The sequence below is a fragment of the Phaenicophaeus curvirostris genome, chromosome 6 (assembly GCF_032191515.1).
Source record: "Phaenicophaeus curvirostris isolate KB17595 chromosome 6, BPBGC_Pcur_1.0, whole genome shotgun sequence".
Lineage (NCBI taxonomy): Eukaryota > Metazoa > Chordata > Aves > Cuculiformes > Cuculidae > Phaenicophaeus > Phaenicophaeus curvirostris.
In genome coordinates this window covers 18,192,114-18,218,384 of record NC_091397.1, presented here as the reverse complement: position 1 = coordinate 18,218,384, position 26,271 = coordinate 18,192,114, and the positions used below count along the sequence as shown (strand labels likewise).

Sequence of the window (26,271 nt, the reverse complement as noted above, 5' to 3'; positions counted from 1 at the left end):
TACAAAGGGCTATCAAATGTTTTATACTGTAAAGTGCAAGTCTTTTTGTAACTGCAGCACAGAAAAAATGTAAAGTTATAGAAGAACAGATTAAAAAAATCATGTACAAAAGTATCTGATGTCTGGAGTTCTGCAGTTGAAAGTTTTTATTGATAAATTATGTCTTTGATTTGAATAGACTTCAAAAATCTGTAGTCAAAAGGAATTACTGCTATGTGCTACATTGGTAAAATGTCTTAAATTGGTTATTTTCATATGAAAAACTACTGGATGATGCAGTATAAAACTTACAATTGGTTTCACTGTTTTATTGGAAGCAGCTGCTCCTTGAGAGAGGCAATGGCTCTTCAATCAATGAGTATTGTTAGGTACATTATGGATGGTTTAAGGGCTCAAGTGCTAATTTCACCTTTGGGGGTCTGTAACTGCTACAGTGAGTCGCTAAAGTTGCATTGTTGCTTCTTCCTGTGGCAAAATAGTAAGTAATAAAAATGAATATATGAAACATGGCAGGTCTAAACTTAAAATCTGTTAATTTGTGCTGACTAGTCTTTTCAGGGAGCAAAGCCAAAACCTCTGTTTCCCACAGAGACAGGACAGGGGTTTGGTGGAGTATGACTGGAGAAAGGATTGTCCAGAGTAGATTGTGGGTCTGTGTCTCAAACAAGAATCTAAGGCCTGTAATTATTCTTACACTTGTGTTCCACCTTGTTTCAGTGGGGACGGCAAAGAGAGCAGTTTTCTTCTTGGAAGATTTTGTTGTTCGGGGAATTTCTCTGCTGCCTGTCTTCTGATGCCTTAAATCCAATTTATGTTGTATGTAGCTTTTGTACCTGAGAATTGATGCTGTAATAATCTGCATTGCTGGTGACTTCCACATGATGAATATAAGAAGCAATTAGCATGCCCTGCAGAACATGCCTTCACAGCAAATTTATTGCGCTGTAAGCTACCTCTGTTTTAGTGAAAAGCAGTTGTGTATACAGGAAAACAAAGAGATAGACTGCTGTACATGTGGTTAGGCAAGAAGAATTAAATGCAGAAAGTAATGAAAAAATGGGCAAAGGTGTTGTGTTGTTTGGTATAAATGGTAGACATAAGGACAAATTTGTGGTTTGCCGGTTTAATAGAAGCTTATTTAGCTACAAATATGTAAACTGCGGAAAACTAAAACTGGGTGGCTGCTCCAGCACTTCTTAATTCCTTTTTATATCCCCCTGATATTTTGCAGCTGTGTAATGGTGGATCTGTGACTGATCTTGTGAAAGGATTCCTGAAGAGAGGAGAAAGGATGAATGAACTTATAATTGCTTACATTTTGCATGAAGCTCTGATGGTAAGTTAAGCTTTCAGTGAAATAATCAATATTCAGCTCATAATTTTTTCTTTAAACAAATGAAGATCATATCCCCACTAATACAACATACTATCTTATATTATAGAGGTGTTTAATGAAATAAAGGTAATGGCTAATTCAGACAGTTCATTTTGAACAAGCAAGATGAAGAAAATTCATCTGTTTGTTTCATTATTAAGAGAATGAAAATTGATTTCTGACCATTGATTCCTTTCCTTAGTAAGTACAGTTTTGCATCAAAATAACTTTTCTTTTGAGAAATGGCAGAAATATACCCAAAATACCGTTCAAATTCTTTTCTGGATCCAAGATATTTTTGTAGCAAAATGATCTACATATCTAGTGCATTAAAACACTGCTAAAAGAAAATTTTCTTTTGCTGATAAGTATCAAGTGGTTTTGTTCTTAATTTTGTTTCAACTCAAATTTTACTTTCTATCATGGAATTTATGCCTTTGCAGTTTTCTTTGAGTTTATACTCTAAAGATGTATTATATAATGTAAATTAATAGTGCTTTTTTCTGCTTTTATCTTTTTGACATGAAGTGGGAAAATTAAAAAATATCTATTCCTTCTGGTGTGACAAGTGAGTTTTTCCAGTAAGACTGACATCTGTGTTGTTTTGGATTAAAAAAAAATAATCTGTTTTAAGTTTTTTCATACTTTCTGCTACCTTTTTGTTTCTGCAAAAGTAATACAGAGAACAGAACCGTTAGTCAAAAATTCATATTTACATGTCACCTTCTAGGGACTTCAGCATTTGCATGAAAACAAAACTATCCATCGTGATATTAAGGGAAACAATATCCTTTTGACCACTGAAGGAGGAGTCAAGCTTGTGGATTTTGGTATGTTCTATTTACTGACATATATAATTTGTGTTGTACATCTGATGCATGGAAAATCATTTAGAGGAAGTAAGTCAGAAAATATTAATTTCATTAACTTATTAAGATTTTGAATTTTTCATTAGAAAAATCTCTTGGATAAGCAAAGTTACATTTTAGCTTTATAGAAGTAAAATATTCAGACCCGGGTGTTTTTTACACCTATGAGTTTTCCATCCATTTTTGCTACTGCTCTTTAGATAGTATGGCTAACAAGTAGAAGTTATAATATGGTATAAGTGCCAAATGCTTTGGGGCAGATGCAGTAAGTGAAGTGGCAAAGCAAGTTAATAGGTTTAGCATAAGGTTGGTATTTAGTTCCTCCAAGACCACGCGCTGGTTCAGTGCAATTATGAGCTTATCAGCAAAAGCTTGATGTTTTATATGAGAGGACTTAGAAGTTACTAGATATTGTTGAGAATGGGAGAGCTCCACCTCAGTCATGTATATACAATCATTTGATTTGAAGCAAAACAATAAATACTACCTGAAGGCAGTAGAGCGGACATGTTACAGAGGTAATCCCCACTTTCTGGCAAGTCTTAGATTTCATTTAATGAAAACGGTCTGTTCAAGCCTGTTAGGCTTAAAGTGACTGTTGAATGTAGTCACTGGTTTTACCACCAGAAGGCAAAAGCAGAAACACAGGTAAGTACATTCAACCTGTTATTTATCAGCCATCCCACAGTGATTTGCCTTAAAAGCATATTGACAGTTGTTTTATTTAAGGTGGGTATGAAAATTTGCAATGATTGTTATAATGAACTAATGTTATCTGGCAGTATACTGTCTCCCAATCTTTAATTTCAAGTTATAAGTCACTACTTACAACATAGCAGCCGATTTTAAATATCATTATTCCATTCTGCAGATAGAAAATCATAATTTTTCCTTTACCTTCCTATTTTGTTGATGAGATTTATTCAATTGATACATAACAATTGTTTAAACAAATCGTGGGATTTTAAATCCCATTAGTGTAGTGTCTTCCTGACAGTAGATTGTATTTATGCAACTCTCATTGCTTCACACATGAAAACCCCACAACTATTAGGGTTACTAATTCTTCTGAAAATTCATGTGTTTTTATTGAATATTTTATTCCTCAGATAAAATCTTTAGTTGAAAAGTCTTCAGACTTCCTAAATTACTAGTACTTTCTAATAGTCTGGAAGTTTAATGTGAGGCAAAATCAATATTTTTGCCTACAGAATATTTAATGTGTTACAGATACTAATTTTTTTAAGGTGCTGAAGGCAATTAGAGCTGTGGAGGATTGATGCTTCTGAAAATTGGTTCACTTATGCAGATGTCAAAACATACAAACTGTAGGCATAAGGACCTGAATTCTTTATTCCCCAGTTACTGCAGTGTACTGCTATGGCTGTAATTGAAAAATAATCATAAAATCTTGTGGGAAAAATTGTGATGCCAAAGCACAGATGAGAACGTGTGCAAGAAACAAACGTACATACACAGATGTTTATGTGGTTTGAAGAGGGGCTTAGAATATCTACAGTCCTTCCTCTCAAAGGATTATAAGAACTGCGCCTTAACTTGGGAATATATAGAAATTTTCTCTTGGTGTTTTTTTTTTTTTTTTCCTTCTCCTCCTGCCTCAAACCAATCTGAAGCCAATAATGAGTAGTTTCAAATGGGAAAAATTTTTACAGTCTTCACAAAATCATCCTGGAAGACATACCATTCACCTTTCAGGCTGATGTTTAAGGTATTCAGCTGGGCTTTGGGAGGTTTGTGTCTTCTACTTAAGAGGATTTAAACATACGTTAATCAGATTCCAGGAGTATGTTTTAGCCAGGAATGTGAGTTGATCAAAATCTCTCATGTTGACGGTGCTACAGACTGTTGAACAGAAACATTTATTGGATCAGGGACTGAAACTCATAGCCATCTTTTTACTATATAAGATGTGAATCTGCAAGCCACGGAATCACATAGACACACAGGCAAAGTCTCCTTTTTTCCAGTATATATTCAGTGGAAGCAAGATTTCTCATTTAGATTGAACCAAACAAACCAGACAAACAAACAAAACCAACCCAAAGAGTCACACAGCCCTTTCTAGAATGCACACAGCTTTTCTGTTGTGGAGAGGGGAGCAGAAACAGTGGATCAAGGGCTCCTTCTCCCACTGAACACATTTGACAAAGGAAGGAAGTGCTTCCCAAGATAATGCTGTCTGTACCATTTTCTTGCATGCTGTTTGGTGGTGACATGTTCTTGAAGAACACTTTGCTCTCCTTCCCTGATACTCTGTATGGTGGTTTTCATTTTAACAGGTGCATAAAACCTGTGTCTGAAAGATGGAGCTGTGAAGTGCCCTGTAGAACACAATACTAGAAAAGGATGGATTCTCAGTCTAGATGTGTTGTGTGGTCACATAACTTGAACTTGTGTCTTTTTTTTTTTTGAAATAAAAGTGTATTCAGGAAGTTTATGAGAGTCATAGGTGAAAGAACAGTTTACCCTCAGTGAAATAAATTACCTTTGAGAAGGATTTTTCTTTCCTTTGTTCTTTTTGTACGCTGAACTTGGTGTGTAGTGTACCACCACGGTAAGCCCTTTCTTGGACAACAGTAGTGATTTTCCAGAAGCTTCATTTGTGACACAATTTGTACACATTGCCTCATGGTTGTTGTGTCATTGGCTCTTATATATGCTGTGACTATGCTTTCTGAACGCTGCATGCTCTGTAATGGATGACCTTCACAATGCTTTCATAGGTAGTAAATTACTGTAATTCCCAATTAACAGGGGGGGACCAGAGACTAAGTTGCTTGAGGTGACAAGAAGTCTTTGGAAAAGCCCTCCCAAAATCCATGCTAGCAATTAGAACTTTTTGCCATTCATAGAGGTATTGATAGTTAAAGAGATGAGAAAGACTGTAAGACTACCATGACAGTGTCTCACCAAGACTGCTTTGAAGACTGAAATTTTTGCTTTCCCTAAAAATTGTGCTTTAATATTTCTTAATCACCCCAATAATATTCTCATGTCTAAGTAGTCCCAATCCCAGTTGATAGATTAATGATCAGGTGAAGTAAATGAGGTTATAGCATCTCCACACCAATGCTTCCGGAACTCAATCGCTTATCAAGGACCTGCCAGATAGAAGCTTTAGTTTAAACTGTTTAAGCCATGAGAAGTTTGAAATACTGTCCCCAGGGAAGCATTCTCTCCTTGCAGTCATCCAAGATGATAATTTAGATCAACAGAGATAAACAAAATTGTTCTTTTTTTACTACAGATAATGAGGAGTGCCAAGGGGATCTACTTTGTGCACATCCCATGATGTCAGATGGAGTCCCTGAGTTCATTAAACTTCTAGATACATTACAAAGTCCATATTTTCCTTGTAGTGAAGAATATTGACTAAAGGCAGTTTCGCTACCTCAACATTTGTGGGAATTAGCAGTTAAACTGTTCTGGTGGAAGACCTTTGGGGAGGGATGTTACGCCTGAGAACCGTAGCAATTACGCTCTAAGCAAGGAGCTCTGCTGCATCAATGCAAATAATAAATAGCTGAACTATTTTCAAGTGTAACTGCAATGTTTTCAGCATAGGACAGAAATTTCATAGAAAAATATGCATTTACATTGAGGTAAATGCCCTGCAACACTTTAAAGGGTGACAGCTATGTGGTATATTATATAAAAAGAGTTGGAGGTAAGCGGGGTGTGAACCAAATTTCCTTTACAAATATCCTTAATTATATTCATAGTTGCTTACTAGTGCTTTGGGAAGGAGATATTTTATATCTGTTTCTTAGATTTCTGATTCTATGCAGTGGATTGAAGTTAAAGAGCCAGATTTTGAAAGAAATTTTAGCCACTAAAGATGCAGAAAAGCACCTAATAAAATTTTAAAAAACTTCTAGCATGTAAATGCAGATTAACTTAATGTTAGATATATTTTGAAAGTCTTGTAAGAAATACATCTGCAAATTTTACTGCATAAGTATCTTTCAGTGTCTGACCTTGTTTCGTCAGTTAAAAAACTGGCCTGAAGTCACTTGCTCACATAGCACACCTCATCCGTAATAAAAATTCATATATTCATATGCATCTTACAACATATAACTGATTTCATAAGGAGCTTAAGTGTATAACATCTGCTTATGCTGACAAATACTTCTTTGAATAGTCCTTCTCGTTTAGATTTCTGTTCTTCAAATTGGGATGCTGCATAGGGCCTTTTATGTATTAAATAATATTAGTCTAAGATGTAATTTCTGTTTGGAAATGGTGAGATGTCAAATATGTGCTGTTCCAAAACGGGAGAAAAGAAACTTAGCTATATATTATTGTTATTATTTTAACTTTGGTCTGAAAAAGTCCAAGTGACGCTTCATTTTGAAAGGTTTTATGTGATTCTGAAATCCCTTGCTATTTTGGTGAGTCTGGGTGCTTGAAAGCCAGAACTTTTCATGCTTACGTGGTATTGAAGGAAGAGGATCCCAGAGGACACAACTCCCTATCAACAAACTAGAGAGGTTGCTGGGTTGTGGAGTGTCATGGAAGAAAGAACCATTTTCAGACTAAAACTTTTGAAACATATATAGTCATGTGGCAGGTGATTATTTTAGGTAAAATGTGGAGAGTGTAATGTTGATGGAAAATTCCTCTTCAGCTGTGTTTTTTAGTGTGACCTTGTAGGCTGATAGTATTGAACAAGAGTGCAGGTAGCCCATAGTTCTCTGGGACTGCAGAAGCCTGCTGTCACAGACTAGAAATATCTCAGATTGGGCAGCTGTTGCCTTGGAAATGTCCAGAAAAAATGTAAGTAAAAATTGTATTCTGCCACTTAAGAAATTGCATAGTTTTCCAGGAGCACTGTTCCTTGCTGAAAGCCTTGTTCTTCTGTGCATCAAATGAAAAAATACTTTCATACCAAATGTAATTAGACTGTTAACATTGTTACCATGAAAGGTTATTGGGGAAGAAAACAGGAGTCAGACGTATAGGTGGATATTAGAAATATTCACATTCCCATAATGAAAATAAAATGTAGGACTCATTAAATCTTTGGAATTCAAGCCTATTTCTAACTCCAAGTGATCCCATGATTTTCCCCCTCTCCATCCCCCACTTTGCCTAGTACTGTCACTGTGGGAATGAGGTTACTGGAAGGAATTGACACTGCCCATTTTCAGTTTCTTCTTAGACATTTCATTAATGGCATCTAAAACTCCATCGTTAGAGTCTCTGGACAAACAATACATAGGAAAGATCTAAGGTTTTTTTATGGGTAAAAAATAGGTTCCAGTGGAAGACGTGGAAAGAAGGTAATGCAATCTCACTACTGCTAGCAGATGGTGGAAAATTACAAGCTATTTTGCATGCAGTTAATAGAATAGTGACTTCAAGGGTTCCTCTAGTACCGTGGGTAAAGAGATAGCATAATTAAAACGTATTGTAACATTAATGGAATATATAGTGAAGGTAAGGTGATTTCTGTACTTCAAACATACTTAGTTTGCATTTTCCTGTTTTTGTTTCAAATGTTGGAAGTGTTGGATTTAACCGTTGTGGCTGAATGTTGTCCTGGCATTACAACTGCAGTTTTAGATGTCTTAGTTTGCATGTAACTAGCGCAGTTTTATCATGTATCCTACTCACAGAAGGGGACTTGCTCTTTGTCATAAGTTCTCAAACAGTCTAATGAGAAATGTTCTGTGCTGGACCAGGCTTGACTCAACTAGAGATTTAACCTTACTAGGGAAAAAGCAGACTGGGGGAGGGAGTACTGTATTGCTTTATTTAGACATACTGAAAACTGACATTACTTTGTTTAATACTTGAACTATTTTTTCCATGTAGTTTAAAAACTGCAGGTAGACAGAGGTCAGCTTTTGCATTTGGAATGTAACAGGGTTGTTATTTTATTACAGAGAATGATCTTTTTCCTTTTAAAGCTATTTGAAGTCATCCAAAGTTAAAAGGCAAGAATATCTTAATGCTGGCATTTCTGGATGGCCTTTGTATTATTCAGAATTGCAGTTTGATGAAACAAGCCAATTGTAAGCCACTAGTTTTGGTAGTGTATTTTTTTCTTAACTCTACTTTTACTTTAAAATGCATACATAATTTCATTTAAGCGATACTGCATGAAAGTATTGAGTTAATTTCATCATTCAGTTGAGTTCATGAAATAAATTTCTTGGGATGTTTCCCTAGAAAGATTGTGTAATAATTCTGCCAGTGTTCTCTATTGTGACGCAGTAGCGGTGTGCTAGTTCTTCCTTATAAATTATGGACTGTTAGTAATGTTTTACCACTACTAATGATCAGTAACAAGTGATCAGTCTAAGTTAGAATGCATAGGTGTTTTTGTTGTGCTTTCTTGCATGATGTCTGTGCCTCTTCCGATAAAGAAATACAAGCCAAAATATTTAAAGTTCTGTGAGTATACTTAACCAGTTGAGGTTCTGAAGAGTAGATGAGCCAGCAGCTTCTGTAATGACAGAACAAGAGTAGTAAAATCAGTTACACTTTACAGCATGTCCAAAATAATAGGGACAATCTCAAAGTAATTAATGAGCCTATGGTAAGACTCCATCTTACTAGTTCCATCTGCTTAATTGTTCACCTTGCCTGGTTTTCTGATGCATAAAGGAGCTTTCTGCTGGTCTTGTAGAAAAAGCATCTGAAATCTTGAGTCAGAGATAGGGGAGGGAACCACAACATAGAGCTTCATCCTTCCGTTGTGACACCTCACCAACTCTCATGTTCCTTTGCTGTGACGCAGTGCTGTAGCTTCTCCCTACCATGAACAGCCTTGATAGGCGCAGTTTGTTGGCTGATCACAGACTAGTCTAGCAAGCCTTGTGTGACACATGGCACTGCAGAGGGAGAGAAGGCTCACAGCACTGTGCTGAAAATGCACACAATATAGGTTGGGCTGCAATGGACTGTGAGTTTAGAGCCACCTTGTGCTCAGTGCATGAGTTGGGAAGTCAGTTGTGAGTGATCCAAGTCTGAGCATTTTGGGAAAGGACACTTTAATCTCTGTCCCTTTCAATATATATCATGGTTCCCTGCCTTGCATGTCCTGCTGACATTGAGGAGGGGCTAAGCATGACCTTGAGTAGTTTTCCAAGCTTTAGTAGATTACTTATTCTGGAGTAGTCAGAGTATCCTATTGCGTCTCTTTCTTCTTGCCCTACATTAGCTATAAATGCTGTCTTATTCGTTCTGCAAAAATGAAACAATTAATTAAAATAATTTAATTTGAAATTATTCAAAAATAAAATAATTCTTTCTGCCCTTAGCTTACTTTAAGCAATGAATCATAGCAAGACTTGTATTTGCCTTAGTCATTCTACCATACATCCATAATAAAGCTGTCTGCTTCACTGGTTCAGATCAAACTCAGACTTTTATTGTGTTGTCATTTCTGCATACCGTATAGCATGACATTCACATGTTGCTTCTAAAAAGCATTTACTAGAGAACTATGGCAGAAGGCAATAAAAGTAAAAGACTTTGAAGAAAGCTTTCTTCATGAGCAGCTTGTCAAACTGCCTTGAACCCAATCAAAGTAATAATTCCAAATTTTTCAAATAAGGGTTAGTAAGGATAAGATGGATTGCATTGACTTGAGCTGTGGAGCATTTTCATTGTTGAATGTTACGTTCTTTGTTGCAGTCTTAGTCCTTAAAAACTTATTTTATGGGCCACATGTGAATGAAATCCTTTGTGCTGTCCAGTAACAACAAAAAACAATCATGTGGCCAAATGCTGTATCCAGGATAAGCTGTTCACTTGGTCTTTTAAGTATTTAGTTCTACTAATTCACATAAAGATGTCACTGATGGCTTAAACATTAAAGAAGCTTGACACAAAAAATTTGTGTCGTATGCCAGAGACACACAAAGCAATAAAAAAGCCCTTTCTGGTCAGCCTGCTTTTCATGGTTTTCTCATGGGTCACAAAACAGTCATCTCTTGAGGTTATTAGAAACCCTCTGGTCTCACCTGTCTAAACTAAACCCCATTCATTTTTACCTGAAAATTTAACCCAATAACTTATTTGTACTGAAGTATTCCAGTCCTTAGGTATTTTAAATATTCTATAGAATCAGCATGAATGTTGCCTCTAACTCAGATAATCTTAACAGGAAAACCATGTGATGTGACAAGGAGAAAAATCTCCAGGTATTTCCCAGTCATACAGGGAAAAAAATCCTTTTTGGATCTCAAACGTGGTAGTCAGTTGGAAATCTAATATGTGAGTAAAGAAGCATCTAAGAGGGAAGACTTTCACCACCAGCATACTGCACCAGATTGTGTATCGCTACACAAATCCCTGAGGCTCCAGAGGAGACTAGCTCTCCTATCTAAATACATCTGGCCAATTGTGCATCAGAAAAACGAATGTTCCTGTGCATCCCTTCCAGGAAAGCAGCTGAAGCCCTGAAGCATGAGATTTGAGTAGAATCAGTGGCCTCATGCCGCACTGAACTGTCGGGAGCAGTGGAGGGCAGCCTGTTGTTGCCTGCTTTACTGGGGGCCATGGAGAAACGGTGCAGTCAGAGTCACAAACCAAGGGAAGCTAGACTACACTGGCACACTATCCTGCCCAATCTCCTGTAATACAGAAGTTCTTGGATTTATTCATAAAAGAAGCTGTATTAAAAACTTTAGCTTAAAAAATATTATCTATTTTGTGCATGTAGTGAAAGTTCTGATTTTTTTTAAGTCACTGTTTGCTATTTTATTATCAGTATGTAGCTTGTAATGATTCTCTATCTGACTTAAGATTTTGATTTTGTAGTAAATATTGTGGATTTTTCATCTCCCAGGCATTTTAAACACATAGTGTTCTCAGATACTAAGCTTTTGATCTTTCAGGAACTATGAAGAGCTATTGGGTTATCTGTTGGATATGCCCTATTTCAGCTGAAAATTTGCATCCACAATGTGTGTTTTCCTGAGTGTTTGGAAAACTCTAGTTTCCATCATTAAAACACTATATACATTAAAATAATGACAGGGAACGTGGCAGCAAAGAATGTGGAAAAGGCTGAGGCACTCAATGTCTTTGCCACAGTCTTTACCTGTAGAACTGGCCTTCAGGAATCTCAGATCCGTGAGACCAGCGGGAAAGTCTGGAGTAAGGAAAACTTACCCTTGGCAGAGGAGGATCAGATTAGGGAGCATTTAAATCAATTGGACATACCCAAGTCCATGAGGCCTGATGGGCTGCACCCTAGAGTGATGAGGGCGCTGGCCAATGTAATTGCAAGGCCACTGTTGATAATTTTTGAAAGGTCTTGGAGACTTGGGGAGGTTCCAGGAAGAAAGCTAATAGCACTCCTGTGTTCCAGAAGGGCAAGAAGGATTCAGAGATCTACAGCCTGCTCAGTCCCACCCTGGGAAGATGATGGAGCAAATAATCCTGGAAATAATTTTCAAACATATGAAGGACAAAAAGGTGATTGGGAATAGGCAGCATGAGTTTATGAAAAGGAAGTCATGATTCATCGTAACATAATGTGATGCCTTTCAATATAAAATGCTGCTGAAAATTTGAGGGGTTTGGCTCCTTGTTTCATTTTTGATTTGCACTTCTTTATTTCCATCTTCTTGGTCAGAACCCAATTTTAGTTCTAGATTTAATTTGAGTGTTTATCACTGAGCAGAAGTTGTCAAGCATGCTTTTCTGTCAACAGCTCACCCAAGGAAACAATATTGCCTCTGCTCTTTTCGTTTAAAAATCTGCTTTTGAGTTCACTTGATAGTTTGTGAAGAATTCTGAGTATTTGCATTGTTTCAAAGAGGTTCTGAAGCATTTCATGTGAAGTAATCAAACCAATCACTTGTGTCCTTATGGCCTATTAGTAACATATTCTGTTAAGTATCATTATGCTTTGTATTCATGCTGTGAAATTAAACTTGGGAGAAGCTCTCTGATCTCTCTTTACTGCCTCAGTGGGGATACATCCGTGCTTGCAATACAGTTGCATGTGGTTACAAACCTGGTGTATTATGATGTTTGCCGTTTGGACTATCAGAATTGTTTTGTTTTAATCTTGCTCTTTCCCTGTTGTCTTTTGTCATTATGGAGTATGAAGTAATTTTGTAAAATATTTTTTTAGCATTTTGTATGCACTTCAGCTCATCTGTCTGAAATTATCCTCTCTGGATATGTACCATGACACAAATTCAACTTTGTTTTAGTTTGAGGTATATTAGAGTCAGTTCTGTCACTAACTCAGTTGCTGTAAGTAACTTCATTCTCTGAAAACTAACTGCATGTTTTTGAGACACTGTTCTTCTCTAAAGTGATACTGCAGGGCATTGGTAAGCAAAAAGACCAATGCTTATATGTAACCAAGGCCATCCTCAAGTTGGTGAAAAATGAGGTACACCTGTGAGACGGGGTGAATAGGGCAGGTGACCCTAAACTGACCAACAGAGTATTCCATCCCATATTATGTCATACTCAGTGTAAATTGAGAAATCATGAGGGTCTCACTCTCTTCTGCGATGGCCGACATCCAGTGAGGACCTCATCTGCCTGATTGCTTCTGATCCCAGATGCATGCATTCCTGAATCCAGTATCTAAGTCCAGTTCCCCCTAGCTATGGACCCATTCCCTCATGTCTGCTCTGCAGCATTTGTGGTGATGTATAGTCATCAAGCAGTGGGGCAGGGGCATGATCTCATATATTTGTATGTATTTCATTATTTTCTAATTATTTTCTTTATTATTATTACTGTTATCCTTTCATTAAAGATGTAGTTTTGATTTCCAACCTGTAAGTTCTTTTTCCTCTCATTTCCCTCTCCCCTTTCCCTGCGGGCTGTGGGGGGAAGGGATGTTGGAAGCTCAAGTGCTTAGTTTTAGCTGCCAAAATTTGGCCAGATGGGGCAAATCCATGACAAACCTGAAGGAAGGAAACAAATAAAATGAGACATGTCAAAGATAACAGCAATTACAGAGAAGTTGAGTTATGACCCCACCATTGTTGCATAGGACACAGCTACTTCCCTGTCTGTATCTTGATAAGAACGGTGGCCTCTTCTCAAAAAATGAAACTTAGGGTGCTAAAGGAAAACCTCAAACTGTTAGGATCTGTTGTCTCCAGATCTAGTAAAAAAGTGGAATTGAGTGATTTATGAGGGACTACCTTGACACCATCGGATAGAGAGGCAAGGAAGGAGAGACCTCTTTCTGCAGCAAACAGCATGGAACAGGAATGCCAAAACGTATCTGCCACTGGGACTAAAGGGAATACTGTTTCACATCTGTTTCTCTAGGAGATTAAAGAAATGTTGGGAAATAATTCAAAGCATTTAATCCTGTTTAGATCTGCAAGGTTAACAGTGTGGGTAGGGTCTGTGTTTTTATATATGAATACAGTGGCTAGCATGATGGGAATAGTCTCCTTGCTATGCGGCAAATGTGAATGTAGTAGAATTTGCTAGGACTCACCATTCCCCCATTAGCATCAACCAGTAGAATGTGCATAGTTCTGTCACAGGACAGAATCATGAAATGATGTTGTACAGCTTCCCAATTTAGAACAGAGCAGTGTCTGCTCAGATTGAGTGCTACTGTGAGACAAATCTTTCCTAATAACAGGGAGCTTATTTTTGCACTATTTTGTTTTTATTGAGTGCTGAGGTCAAAAGTAGGTGGCTTTACTTTCAATGTTATTCCAATATGCCCATTTTTGCAATGAAAAGCTTGAATAATACTCACATTGTAAGATTTAATAGTAAACTAATACCTGAAAAAAAAAGAAAACTATTTTCCAACTATATGCACAACATTTTCCTTTGGGTACGGTGTGCATTGGTATTATTAATGCACTTATGATTAAGCTCTTTGCTTTTGTAAGATTTACAGTTTGGATGTAATAAAACACCGTTTTATGACTTGTTTTTAGATTCCTTGGGAGAATATTTGACTCATCTTTCAACAACACAGTAGTAAAAGTGAAGGGGAAGGATCAAGATGTTTTTGTTAGAAAATATACAAGTTAAAAAAATCTGGCCAGCTGTATGCTTGACTGGTTACTGAAATGCTAGAAGAAATGTTACTAAGTGTGGAATTACATCATCTTTCCTCTACACACAGAAAAAGCCCAAGGAAATATCATTTGTCATAAGACCTACAGTCCATAATCTGAAATGCCACTTTACTGCTAAGAGCAAAGGGATGAAAAAACAAACAAACAAAAAGCACACAAAACCCCCAAGAGCCTAAAGGAAGCAGTAGTGAGCAATTCAAATTAAATCAGCTTTTTACTTAAGTAAAAAAAGAGTGAGGAGTTTTGCATCCTGCAGTTTATTTAATAATTACAGTTCAAGGAGAAAAAAACCAAGAGTTCATAGACAGAGCAGATTGTGTACATTAATGTTCCTTTTATATTTTGTTCCTTATCTCTACAGAAAGTTATGATTATTTATAAAATCTAACATTGAAATCATAAAAATTTAGTTAGTGCCTTTCTTTGCCCTGCAAATCTGTATCCTGTTTCCTCATCCAAGACTGCAAAAAAGAGCATAGCACAGGGGACTCTGACAACACATAGAAAGGATCACATTATGATGTCCGTTAATACCGCTGCAACAGTGACAGACCTGTGGTCACATGTGCTTACTCCTTGCTTTCTGAGTGACGTGTTTTGCTAAGGGCTCAGAACAGCCACAGACTCCATGAGCCGGAAGCTGGACCTCAGACAACTCTTCGAAGTGGCAAAAACAAAGCCTCTGCTTAGCTGAGCTGAAGCAGGATTGATGGACTTTGTGCTAAGACTCACATTGTCCTAGTTCCATGATGCAAACGCTGTGCACTGAACTTTCTACAGGCACAGAGAGAGAAAGAGATTCAGCTTTCTCAAGCCTGGAGTAGACTAGAAGAGGGCAGCTACAAAAGCAGTGGTTGTGCTTGTCTCAAAGAAACAGGCAGGATCTTTCTTGCTGCTGATTTTCAGAAGTTATATACATTTCTGTGATGGACAAATGAAGATGTTTTGTGAATTAGAGTTGAATCAGCTGTAGAGTAAAAAAAAAACCAACAGATTGAGCCATGTATGGTTTCTTTACCTCTACTGACAAAACCAAAATTATCAAATTCAATCTGTGCAAAGCTGTAGTTAATGTTTCCACTGGGCAGTTAATGTGAATTGTTCCTGTTATGAACCATCTGCGAGGTTTTTAGGGAGATTGTAAGGTTAATTGTGTTCAAACAAAACGGTAGAGTTGAAACTTGTCAGTGGTGCTCACTGCAGCTTCGTATATTTCAGAATAATGAAATGACACTCAGAGAGTGAAACTGAGGCTTTTTACTTTTTTAAAGAGAAAGCAGACGTGTGTATGAAGGCAAAATAAATGAGCTTCAGTGTCACTCATACACTAGGGTTGGAACAGGAGTAGAGCACAGCACCTTTCTTGCCGTCTGTGATATCTGCACTTCAGAATATGCCTCTTGTGGACCTCTCAGTTTGCCAAGATTCATAAATCCATAATAGTTCAGGACTTGCTAGCAGAAAGGCTGTTTTTCTCCGCATGTGGACCTCACAGTTGATTATGAGTCATATATCCATAATAGTTGAGGACATACTGGCTTTTTTTCTCCATGTGTTGTACTCTTCCCCTTTGCACACACTGGAGATATTCCCAATCGATACACTCTTGAAAGGCAGGAAATTGGTGGCAGAGTGGCTAGAGGTACGCTGCAGCGCACTCAAATTCCTAATATTTCGGTGTCTCTTAATTTAAAACCATAAGGAATCTTTAGACTTCACAGTTCGCTTTCCAGCTCTTGGCCTGAAATAGTTAATTCCTTAAACTACAACTCCTGTTACAAAGCTGATTTGCAGGCATTTGATGTTGCTTTGAGAATGTGCTTTGAGCATGGAGAGACTTCTGGTTTTGTAAGAATTTTTGAGGTTTCACTATTCTGTTGTTTTGTTTTTATGGTAGAACAGCTAAGAGACGAGGTTAGGTATCTTCTATAGTATTCAACCTGCAAGAGATAAATATTGAAACAGAGATCTAGTGTCAGCAGTGAGCATTAAAAGAAAAAAAGAATTCGTGGAAAGTACAGTACTTTTTTTTTTTCTTCTCCCCCTGAAGTGCTTTACTGCTCTCCTAAGGCAGGATATAGAAAAATTGTAGGTAGCTAGTCAAAATATATGGAGTCAGATTACTAATGAAACGCTCATTTTGAACTAAATCCTGGTCCTGCTGAAGACACTGGAAACGAAGGATGCAGAGAACCTCAGCTGAAGTGCTGAGTATCTTTGAAGACTGGGCCTCACTTTCCAGAGAACTGGAAAGATGTATGTGAGGTTCACCTGCAGAGGAAGTCATAGCATGGCAAGACAGAGATGGCACCATTCAGAATGACTGTCTTGGATGGAAATAGCAGTTGCTCTGATTATAGCTTCCCTTCATTCTTCCAGGTGTGTCTGCTCAGCTGACCAGCACTCGTCTCCGTCGAAACACCTCCGTGGGCACCCCATTCTGGATGGCTCCAGAGGTTAGATTTGTCTTTCAAAACATTTTGTTAGTGGTATTCAAGCTGCTGTGTTCTGCTTTACTGCTTTTTCTTTTTCTTTCTTCCTGACCACTGGACTTTTCACTAAATGAAATGGCAGTGTGCTTTAAAAAAGTGTTTAAAACCTTTTTTCTTACATGTTTGCAAAGATTATGTTAAATTAGGGTTTGTTTTTGAAATTACAAGGTTTGAGCTAGAGAGCAAGATGTTGAGTTTCTTATTAAAATGCTAAAGAGGAGAGAGTACTACCATTCATCCTTTCCAGCCTTCCAAGCTCTGAAACTATAGGTAAATCTCCCCACCCATGGAAGGAGCCCAGGGTGGTATTGTGATCCATTATAACTTTTATTTTTTGATTTCTATGCCTGGGAAATTTTTAATACTATATAGCCCTAGCAGACAACAAGAAATGGAAGAGGTTATTATGAATAAATGAAATATACTATGTATCTTTCAAGATTTTTCAGAGTGAAATTGCAGTGTATAAAGCTACACTATAAGCTGGTGCAGGAAAAATATTTTGTTGTAATTAAGTCTGTGTACTCACACTATCTGCGTGCACACAAAAACATGCATATACATCTATTTATAGGACATTAAACTACTCTGTTTATACACATGTATGTTATAAACATTCTCTGTTCATATGCATTGGTCTAGCCATGTAACTAGCAGAAGACATGTTGCGTTAGACCTGTAGCTAATGGGATGAAAAATTGTAGATTCATCTGGCATTGTGGATGAGCTGAAACATTTATGAAATTAAATGCATTTACTGTATTCCGGTGGCAAACACATTGTTGAGAAAATACCTTGATACTGAAATTGGTTGATTTGGTTGATAAGGAACCAGTAGAGGACAGTGAATTAAACATCTTGCTTTTCTGTTTGTTTCACTTAGAGAGAGCAGTACAGCTCCAGTTATTTTGCAGGAATAATCTACAGAAAAGATATTTAGAGTTGCTGATTTTCCTGCTACTTTCCTCAGCCATGGAATGCAGGTTACCACCTTCACCTGAAAAAGCCAAGGATTTGCACCCTTTTGTCACATCAGGGAACATGTGGGCAGAGTACCTGGTGTTCGCGGACACCTGCTTTCTCTAGTTTAAGCATAATTTTTTTTCAGTTACAGGATGCTTTATCTTGCTAAATGTGTGCAAGCCAGTGTCTACATCCCATGAGAGATTCCCCTAACTGTCACTATCCTCTTAAGTCTAGACATTTGACCATCCAGTAACTATCCCAGTCTCTTACTCCAACAGGTGATTGCCTGTGAGCAGCAGCTAGATAGCTCCTATGATGCCAGATGTGATGCATGGTCACTGGGTATTACTGCAATAGAGCTGGGAGATGGAGATCCACCCCTTGCTGATTTGCACCCTATGAGGGCACTCTTCAAAATACCAAGGTAGTATCTTGATATGTTTCTTTGTTGCTGAGTTAGACTGAACTTTTCCCTTCACTGTTACTTTCTTCAAGTATACAGCTTCAACTTTATAAGTATGTGGAGTTTCTTCATATTATTTATACTAAGGGGCTGTTAGAAAGGCACTGTCCAGCTCTGTTTTCTGCAGGCACTGCTTCAACCATGTGCACACATTGAGAAGTTCAGAGCTGACTGTGGCTACATTTGAGAAAAAGCTATAAGTTCTCCTGGGTGGACTGCTGCCCAATATCCATGAGTGCAGAACTAAGCTGACTCCCATATATTCTGTTACAAAGAATGACTTATGATAGAAATACGGAGTCTGAGTATGCCACTGTGGCAAACAGGCATCATACCTACCCTAAAGAGTTGTCTCATGTTCTTTGAAGAAAAATATTGTTCCACCACTCATATACATTTAGGCTGCTGCTTTTCATTACCTTTGTGCTGCTCCTGGCAGTTCCAGTGTCGATGTCCTGAGGCAGCACAAATAGCAACTTCTTTTGTGTTTTCTTTGAAGTTGGAGATAAAAGTACCAAAGTGCCACTTAGAGTGTTTCAGAGAACATCAGTCTCAAAGACTGTAGGGAATGATCATAGAGCAGTTTGTGGATATCACTCTTAACAGCTGGAGTAGTACCACAATAGTTGAGATCACATAGAATATATGAGTGCTTCATGTCCTTTTCAATCAAGTCGCCCAAATTACTGTAAATTACCTTCAAATTTTAGAAAACTTGGCTGACTTGGCACTGAAGCAGAGCACGAGTGCTCTTCTCACCTTTACTTGCCGTGGGAGCAGCAGTTACGAAGTGCTGTGGCCATTTCACTAGGCCTTCAAAAAAACGTATGGCTTATATCCTTACGATTACTGGACACCTTTCTGCTTTGGACAAATATAAGGTCAATACCCTTTCATTCCATTAAGTAAAACTTTAAAGCAAAAGAATAAACCTTAACCAGCACTTAAAGAAAAGCAGTGATGATGTTTGATTGAAAATAGACAGAAAAATAACCTCATCAGTAGGTCATCCATGACCACAGTCAGTGAAATAGCACTTTTGTTTGAATGGAAGAAAACTGTTAAAATAATTTGAACCAAATTAACACCTAGAATGAACAGCTTTAACAACAGAAAAGAAAATAGTAGTATTTATTTACAATAGGTCTGTATTTAGTCCTTCACTTGACTTGTGATTATCTTCTGATGAATGAGAAACAGTTAAAAAAGAGCTAGTTCCTTCTGACACTTTGTTCATCAAGTTCATTAATTCAGTTGTTCTGGCAAAACCTAAAATTGAATTTCTTCTAAAAAATTCTCTTAAGAAAGTATATTGTCTCGGGCCTGAAAGGAGAAACTTGCCATTACAAGTGAATAGTGATTAATGGGTTGTTAGTTTCATTTCCGTTTATTGATTTGATTGAAAAAAATATAGCAAGTCTTAGCTACTCTTGGCAGATCATCTCCATGCTATTTCTCCTTGTTAGTTATGTAAAGCAGGATAAGCAGTGAGGCATTTTATCATCTATCCAGGCTCCTTTTACCTGTGGAAATCAATATTTTTTTTCAGTGGCCTTCTAAAGCTCATTACTCAGCCTGCCTTCACACATTGTTTTTGTCAAGTGTGTAGTTTATTAACTTATCATCACACTGACTTTTGCAGGAATCCTCCTCCAACACTGCAGCAGCCTGAACTGTGGTCACCTGAATTCAATGACTTCATTAACAAGTGAGTAACAACTGAGACCACTGTAGCTGAATTTGGAACATGGGTAAATGTCATGTGTAAAATATCTTTGTATTCTCTGTGGAAATCTGTCACTACTTTTCCTTAAAAACCTAGTTTGTAAATCCAGTTTGACTTCCAAGTGACACTCCAGATTTAAAACATGAAATAATAACATTTTAACACACTTGATGTGTATGTTTTTCTTAGTTGAAAGAATATTTCATTTTTAAATGCAGTAATTTAACTTCTTGGACTCATCAGTTCTGTGAAATCTTAACATTTCTCAGTGCAGAGCTTTTGTGATTAAGATGTATGTATATATTTATTATGGAGGTATGAATGAACTACAGACAAGCATTTCAAAACTTAACAGCTATTCCTCAATGATCATATGCTTTTTCTGCCTGCACAGGTGCTTGACCAAAGATTATGAGAAGCGCCCAACGGTATCTAGTCTTTTGCAGCATGATTTTATTAAGCAAATTGAAGGAAAAGAAAACGTGCTACAAAGGCAACTCATGGAATTTATTGATGTTCACCAACAAATGGGAATCACTGAAAAAGCAAGGTAAAAGTACCTAAAAAGTAGATCAGTTGGGACATTTTTTGATACCTTCACTGTTTCATAATGGCTAGCACTAAGAGAAAGGTTCACCTCTCATAACTCTAGCTGGTCAAAAAACCAGAAAGCTTAATATTTGGGGTTTCCTATAGAGCCAGTGGAAAGAGAGAAGCGTCATGATTCATTTGTGGGGTGAAACATTCTTTAGAAGTTCTCCCCTTTCTATGTATAAAATAAGTCCAAACCACTAAATTATATTACTATAAATTCTGCTAACACTTGTGACACTAGTACTTTCAAAGCCTAAATAACTTTTGAAAATTCATTTTCTGAGTAAATTGAGTATCACGAGGATTTTAACCCATTTTATAGAATTTGTGCTTGTTCTCTAGTAAGTCTTATTATGTTTTTCAAAATCCTTTCATTTTTTCCTGTAAAGTACAAACATAAAGGAAATCACATGAACTCTCTTTTCCTCTACAATACAGACACAAAGAAAGTGGCCCTATTTGCATGTGCACAGAGCAGTCATATGGCACAAGAACAGGATTATCTTTGGCACTCTTTCCATTCTGTTTAGACCGTGTTTTATTAACTGATCACTATTCATATGAACAGTAGCTTAAAGGAATGTATTACTATGTGATGAAGTTACCTATGCTTTTACAGTTGATCAAGTATAATTTCTACATAAATTTTCCCAAAGGAACATGGTATTTTGTCTCTTAAAATAATAACTTATTATCTGAATCTATGCCAAAAAAATTACTTATTTAACTAAGGGTGTCATTTAAATGGCATGGTTAATCTAGTAATTTGGTGTGTAGTGTCCATATTTCAGTTTGTCAGTCAAAAATACTAACAAGTAGGTTGATACTAGTTTAAATCTCATTTGAATTGATGTAACCAAGTTTTTTCCTACCTGTGATCAGTTAAACTCATATGAAAGACTGCAAGTAAAAAACACATTTTACAGACACTGTAAATATAATCACTTCAGCTTTAACACATTTATTGACTATATTTGCTGGAAGATTGTGTTTCACAGAAGTGAATGCATAAAAAGATTAGCCGCCTCCTAGAAACAGTAAGAATACCCATATTAATATCTATTGCTATCTGCGTACAAGCAAGAAAGGCAGACATTATTTTCCAGTAGCTGAAATCGTAGTAAAGTATGTACATCATTAACTTCAGAAGAAAATAGAATTCCAGACCTGTAAAGGACATTACTACAGAATAGCCTTTGTTTTTTCTTCTGTTGAATGATGAACAGATTATACAAAGATCTTTGAATTCAGTACTCATAGTTGTTTTTTTAAAGTCTGTAAATATTAATGATATGTATCTTCTGACCTTCAATCTGCACAAAACAAATGGTGTCAACAGAATTACAGAATCATAGAATCACAGAATCACAGAATAACCAGGTTGGAAGAGACCCACCGGATCATCGAGTCCAACCGTTCCCATCAAACACTAAACCATATCCCTCAGCACCTCATCCACCCGTGCCTTAAACACCTCCAGGGAAGGTGACTCAACCACCTCCCTGGGCAGCCTGTTCCAGTGCCCAATGACCCTTTCTGTAAAGAATTTTTTCCTAACGTCTAGCCTAAACCTCCCCTGGCGGAGCTTGAGGCCATTCCCTCTTGTCCTGTCCCCTGTCACTTGGGAGAAGAGGCCAGCACCCTCCTCTCTACAACCTCCTTTCAGGTAGTTGTAGAGAGCAATGAGGTCTCCCCTCAGCCTCCTCTTCTCCAGGCTAAACAACCCCAGCTCTCTCAGCCGTTCCGCATAAGGCCTGTTCTCCAGCCCCCTCACCAGCTTTGTTGCTCTTCTCTGGACTCGTTCCAGAGCCTCAACATCCTTCTTATGGTGAGGGGCCCAGAACTGAACACAGTATTCGAGGAGCGGTCTCACCAGTGTCGAGTACAGAGGGAGGATAACCTCCCTGGACCTGCTGGTCACGCCGTTTCTGATACAAGCCAAGATGCCATTGGCCTTCTTGGCCACCTGGGCACACTGCTGGCTCATGTTCAGTCGGTTGTCAACCAACACCCCCAGGTCCCTCTCCTCCAGGCAGCTTTCTAGACAGGCTTCTCCTAGTCTGTAGCACTGCATAGGGTTGTTGTGCCCCAAGTGCAGGACCCGGCATTTGGCCTTGTTAAACCTCATGCCATTGGACTCTGCCCAGCGGTCCAGTCTGTTCAGATCCCTTTGCAGAGCCTCCCGACCCTCCAGCAGATCGACACTTCCACCCAGCTTAGTGTCGTCCGCAAACTTGCTCAGGGTGCACTCGATGCCTTCATCCAGGTCATTGATAAAGACATTGAACAGGGCTGGACCCAGCACTGAGCCCTGGGGAACCCCACTTGTCACTGGCCTCCAGCTGGATTTCACACCATTTACCACCACTCTCTGGGCCCGGCCATCCAACCAGTTTTCCACCCAGGAGAGTGTGCGCCTGTCCAGACCAGAGGCTGACAGTTTCCGAAGCAGAATGCTGTGAGAAACTGTGTCAAAGGCTTTGCTGAAGTCCAGGAAGACCACATCCACAGCCTTTCCCTCATCCAGCAGCCGAGTCACTTTGTCATAGAAGGCGATCAGGTTAGTCTGGCAAGACCTGCCTTTTGTGAACCCATGTTGACTGGGCCTGATCACCCGGTTCTCTTGCATGTGCTTCTTGATAGCACTCAAGATCACCTGCTCCATGACTTTCCCTGGCACTGAGGTCAGACTGACAGGCCTGTAGTTTCCTGGGTCCTCCCTGCGGCCCTTTTTTAGATGAGGAATTCTGTATGGAAGTACCATGTAAATCTGCTACAGAGTCAAGGCATAGGCTGTGTAGTGCCAAGTCATCTGGAGGAGTATCATCTTAAAATCTCCTGGATTTCTTTTCTTGATTATCCTGTTCTGGGACTGTTTTTACGTCGGTGTGTTAGGGCTCTGCTGTGGAATTCCTGAATTCTCACCAACTGCTGGTAACTTTCCTTGTAAAGCTCCCTCCTTATCTGCAGCTCATATTCTCATATTCTCATGTCCATAATTTGAAGGCATAGTTTCCCTGTTTGCTGACACTGGGATGCAGGTAGTTTAAGGGACTAAAGAACCATTCCTTCCACTGAGAAAAGGAATCATGCTGCCTGTGTCGTGTTGCATAAATGAGCATGTCATATGGACTGAAGAAATTTGGTAATGACTTAAAGCTGAAAGTAAGGAATCCAGTTATTTTCTCAGTATATGTTTCCATTCCGCTTCAAGTTATAAATAAATACTTTGTATTTCAAAAGAAAAAAGTAAAATGTCTGAAAGTTAATAGCTGAGATCTGGCCACTGGGTCTTCCTGTGTGCATTGTTCTTGTGTTAACTCCATATCAAATCCCCCTCTTTGTCCACTGTGGTGAGTTGTAATTTGGCTCTGGCAGCCTTCTGCAGTGGGAGTCATCTTGTTCTAGTTGTGATCTTGTCATCTTGTTTGCCAAGTGTACAGTTGATAATGTTAAGAAAGAAGAGGTCATGTTCTCTCATGTCACATTCTCACAGGTATTTGCAGAAGGCCAGGTTCTCAGATCTAATATTTGTGTACCATGTCTGCTCTGGAAGGTTATGTGATTTCTGGTCACAGAGTGGAGCCACCATACAGTCACTCTCATTAGCACCATCGCTCCAGAGGTATTTTCTAACATTTGACTTATGAGTCACTGAGTCATTAGAGCATTGCACTGAGCTCTGAACCTTCTCATTATTGCTATTCTAGTGAAGAAGAACCTTGCTTTAGGTCATTGTGCTGCATCCTTTCCAAACAACTAGCAAAAGAAACAGAGTCCACCAACCTCCCAAGTAAACAGAGAAATCTCAGCTCATGCTGGCAGAGCTTTAAAGAGCAATATGCCATAGATCTGCTCCAGACTTAATGAAGATGCTGAAAGATTGTACTTGTTTTGCAGTAGCCTCTGAGGGGAGTCTCGTCGTACTCAAGCTTACTCAAGCTTACAAGCATGTCTTGTCTTATTCAAGGCTTTAGAAATCATGAATCCTAGCCTTGAGCTTCATTAGATTCCACTCTTTGGCTTTGAGCAACTGCAATACATCTTTCTTTAGTCTCATCACTTTGGTGTGCTAAAAAATCCAGTTTGCAACTTAAACTTTCCTAGTTCAGATCTCACATTGGAGAAATGAAGATGGGAAGAGCATGTGAAAATGTCCCTTGATGGATTAATATTTTCCCATGGCATCTTGACTGCAAAGTCTCTAAAATCTGCTTTTTGGAACGGCAAACTAAGCTGTGGCAGATAAATTTATGTTAAGGAAGAGGTAAAGCAGGCCAGGTTGCATACTAAGTATATTTAATTTGTGGCTTTGTTGTTTATCATTTGGATTCTTGCTGAACTGTGTATTCCTGGTGATTCCAGGGTCACTTTCAGGGCAAGGATCTTGGGCTTCTGCAGGAGTTGCCTTTATCATGGCTGCAGCAAGAAAAGACTTTCATTGTATGACTTCTTAAGGTGGTATGTGCCTCTTTTCAGAGAGTTTTATTACTCATAATTATCTTGATACTTCTTTTCCTTCAGTACTTTCAAACTGATGAACTTAGAACTAGCAGTAATCATTCTGTTACATCCTAGTAGTATGGGCTCAAGGTTTTATACAATAAACTTCATCCTGTATCTGTTACTCCAGTCCTTAGGACCACTTCGCTCTTTAAATGCAGCATTTCAATTCTTTGTTGTGTTGCACAATCTTTAATGAAAATGAGACAAGTCCTCTAATGAAGTAACAATTACCTTATTTGAAGCTGATCATTCACCTCTGGGCACTGCTTAAGTTTCCCCTGGTTGTTAGCCAGTCACTCAATCACAATAATTACATTCTCATCAGTCTCGTTATAGCTGTTAAAATTTATAATTAGTGGTGAAAATAATTATTAGAAATGAGTGCTGCAGTATATATCCAAAAACTGTTCTAAAAAATGCACTTTTTGCTAGGCCCAATGAGGGAGGAAAACTGCATTGTAGTTTTACTTTGCAACAGAAATAGCTGTCTTTGAAATGGCCTTCAGAACTGTCGCATCTACACCTGACAGTCAGGCTTCTAATACTTTTATCTTGAATTGTTTGACTGTCTTAATCTTGCCTGCTTTTACAATAATCTCTTCAGAAATAGGCAATGATTAGGACAACATGTATTTCCTGAGAATTATGACTCATTCTAGAGTGAGCTACATATGAGAGGGATATTTATTGCACCTAGATTTCAGCAACTGACTCTGTTCCCCAGGTTAAAAGCCTCTCCTTCATACGCCCTCTAAATAATTGTGGGAAGGAGTCCCATTCTGCTGCAAAGTGATTCAGAGCAAGGGCTTTTGGGTGGGTAAATTATCTGAGTTTGTCCTTCTGTATTGGCCGTGTAGGGATAACACTGAGATCCAGTGACAGTGTGCTAAATGGTTGCTCTATTTAACTATTTGGGAACTTTGGGGAGGTAGGTTCATGGAAGTTCATGTACAACATGCACAAAGGTGGTTGTTAATTTATTCATCAGCATTACAAGCAGGGAATACTGTATAGTTTTCTTCCATTACTTTACCGTGTTTGCCCAGAATTGTGTCACTTATTTTCTGGGTATTCTCTCTTTCTCCCTCTGACTCATCCTGCCAGTTGAAAGCAGCTGATAGCAATCCTTCAAGCTCAGCTCTGCAGTACAGGATATAGTGGAGAGTAGTTCATCACACTAGCTTGACAAAGGAAATATGAAAAGCAACATAAGATAGC

General features: G+C 38.2%; 1 protein-coding gene across 1 annotated transcript in view; it reads left to right on the top strand.

Annotated features, from left to right (window-relative positions):
• Positions 1-26,271, top strand: part of MYO3A (myosin IIIA) — a 120,427-nt gene that overhangs the window by 36,787 nt on the left and 57,369 nt on the right. Inside the window, exons 4-9 of the mRNA XM_069859509.1 lie at positions 1,232-1,336; positions 2,106-2,205; positions 16,686-16,762; positions 18,043-18,188; positions 19,870-19,935; positions 20,348-20,503. Coding sequence (XP_069715610.1) covers positions 1,232-1,336; positions 2,106-2,205; positions 16,686-16,762; positions 18,043-18,188; positions 19,870-19,935; positions 20,348-20,503 — 650 coding nt within the window. The remainder of the gene's footprint in view (positions 1-1,231; positions 1,337-2,105; positions 2,206-16,685; positions 16,763-18,042; positions 18,189-19,869; positions 19,936-20,347; positions 20,504-26,271) is intronic.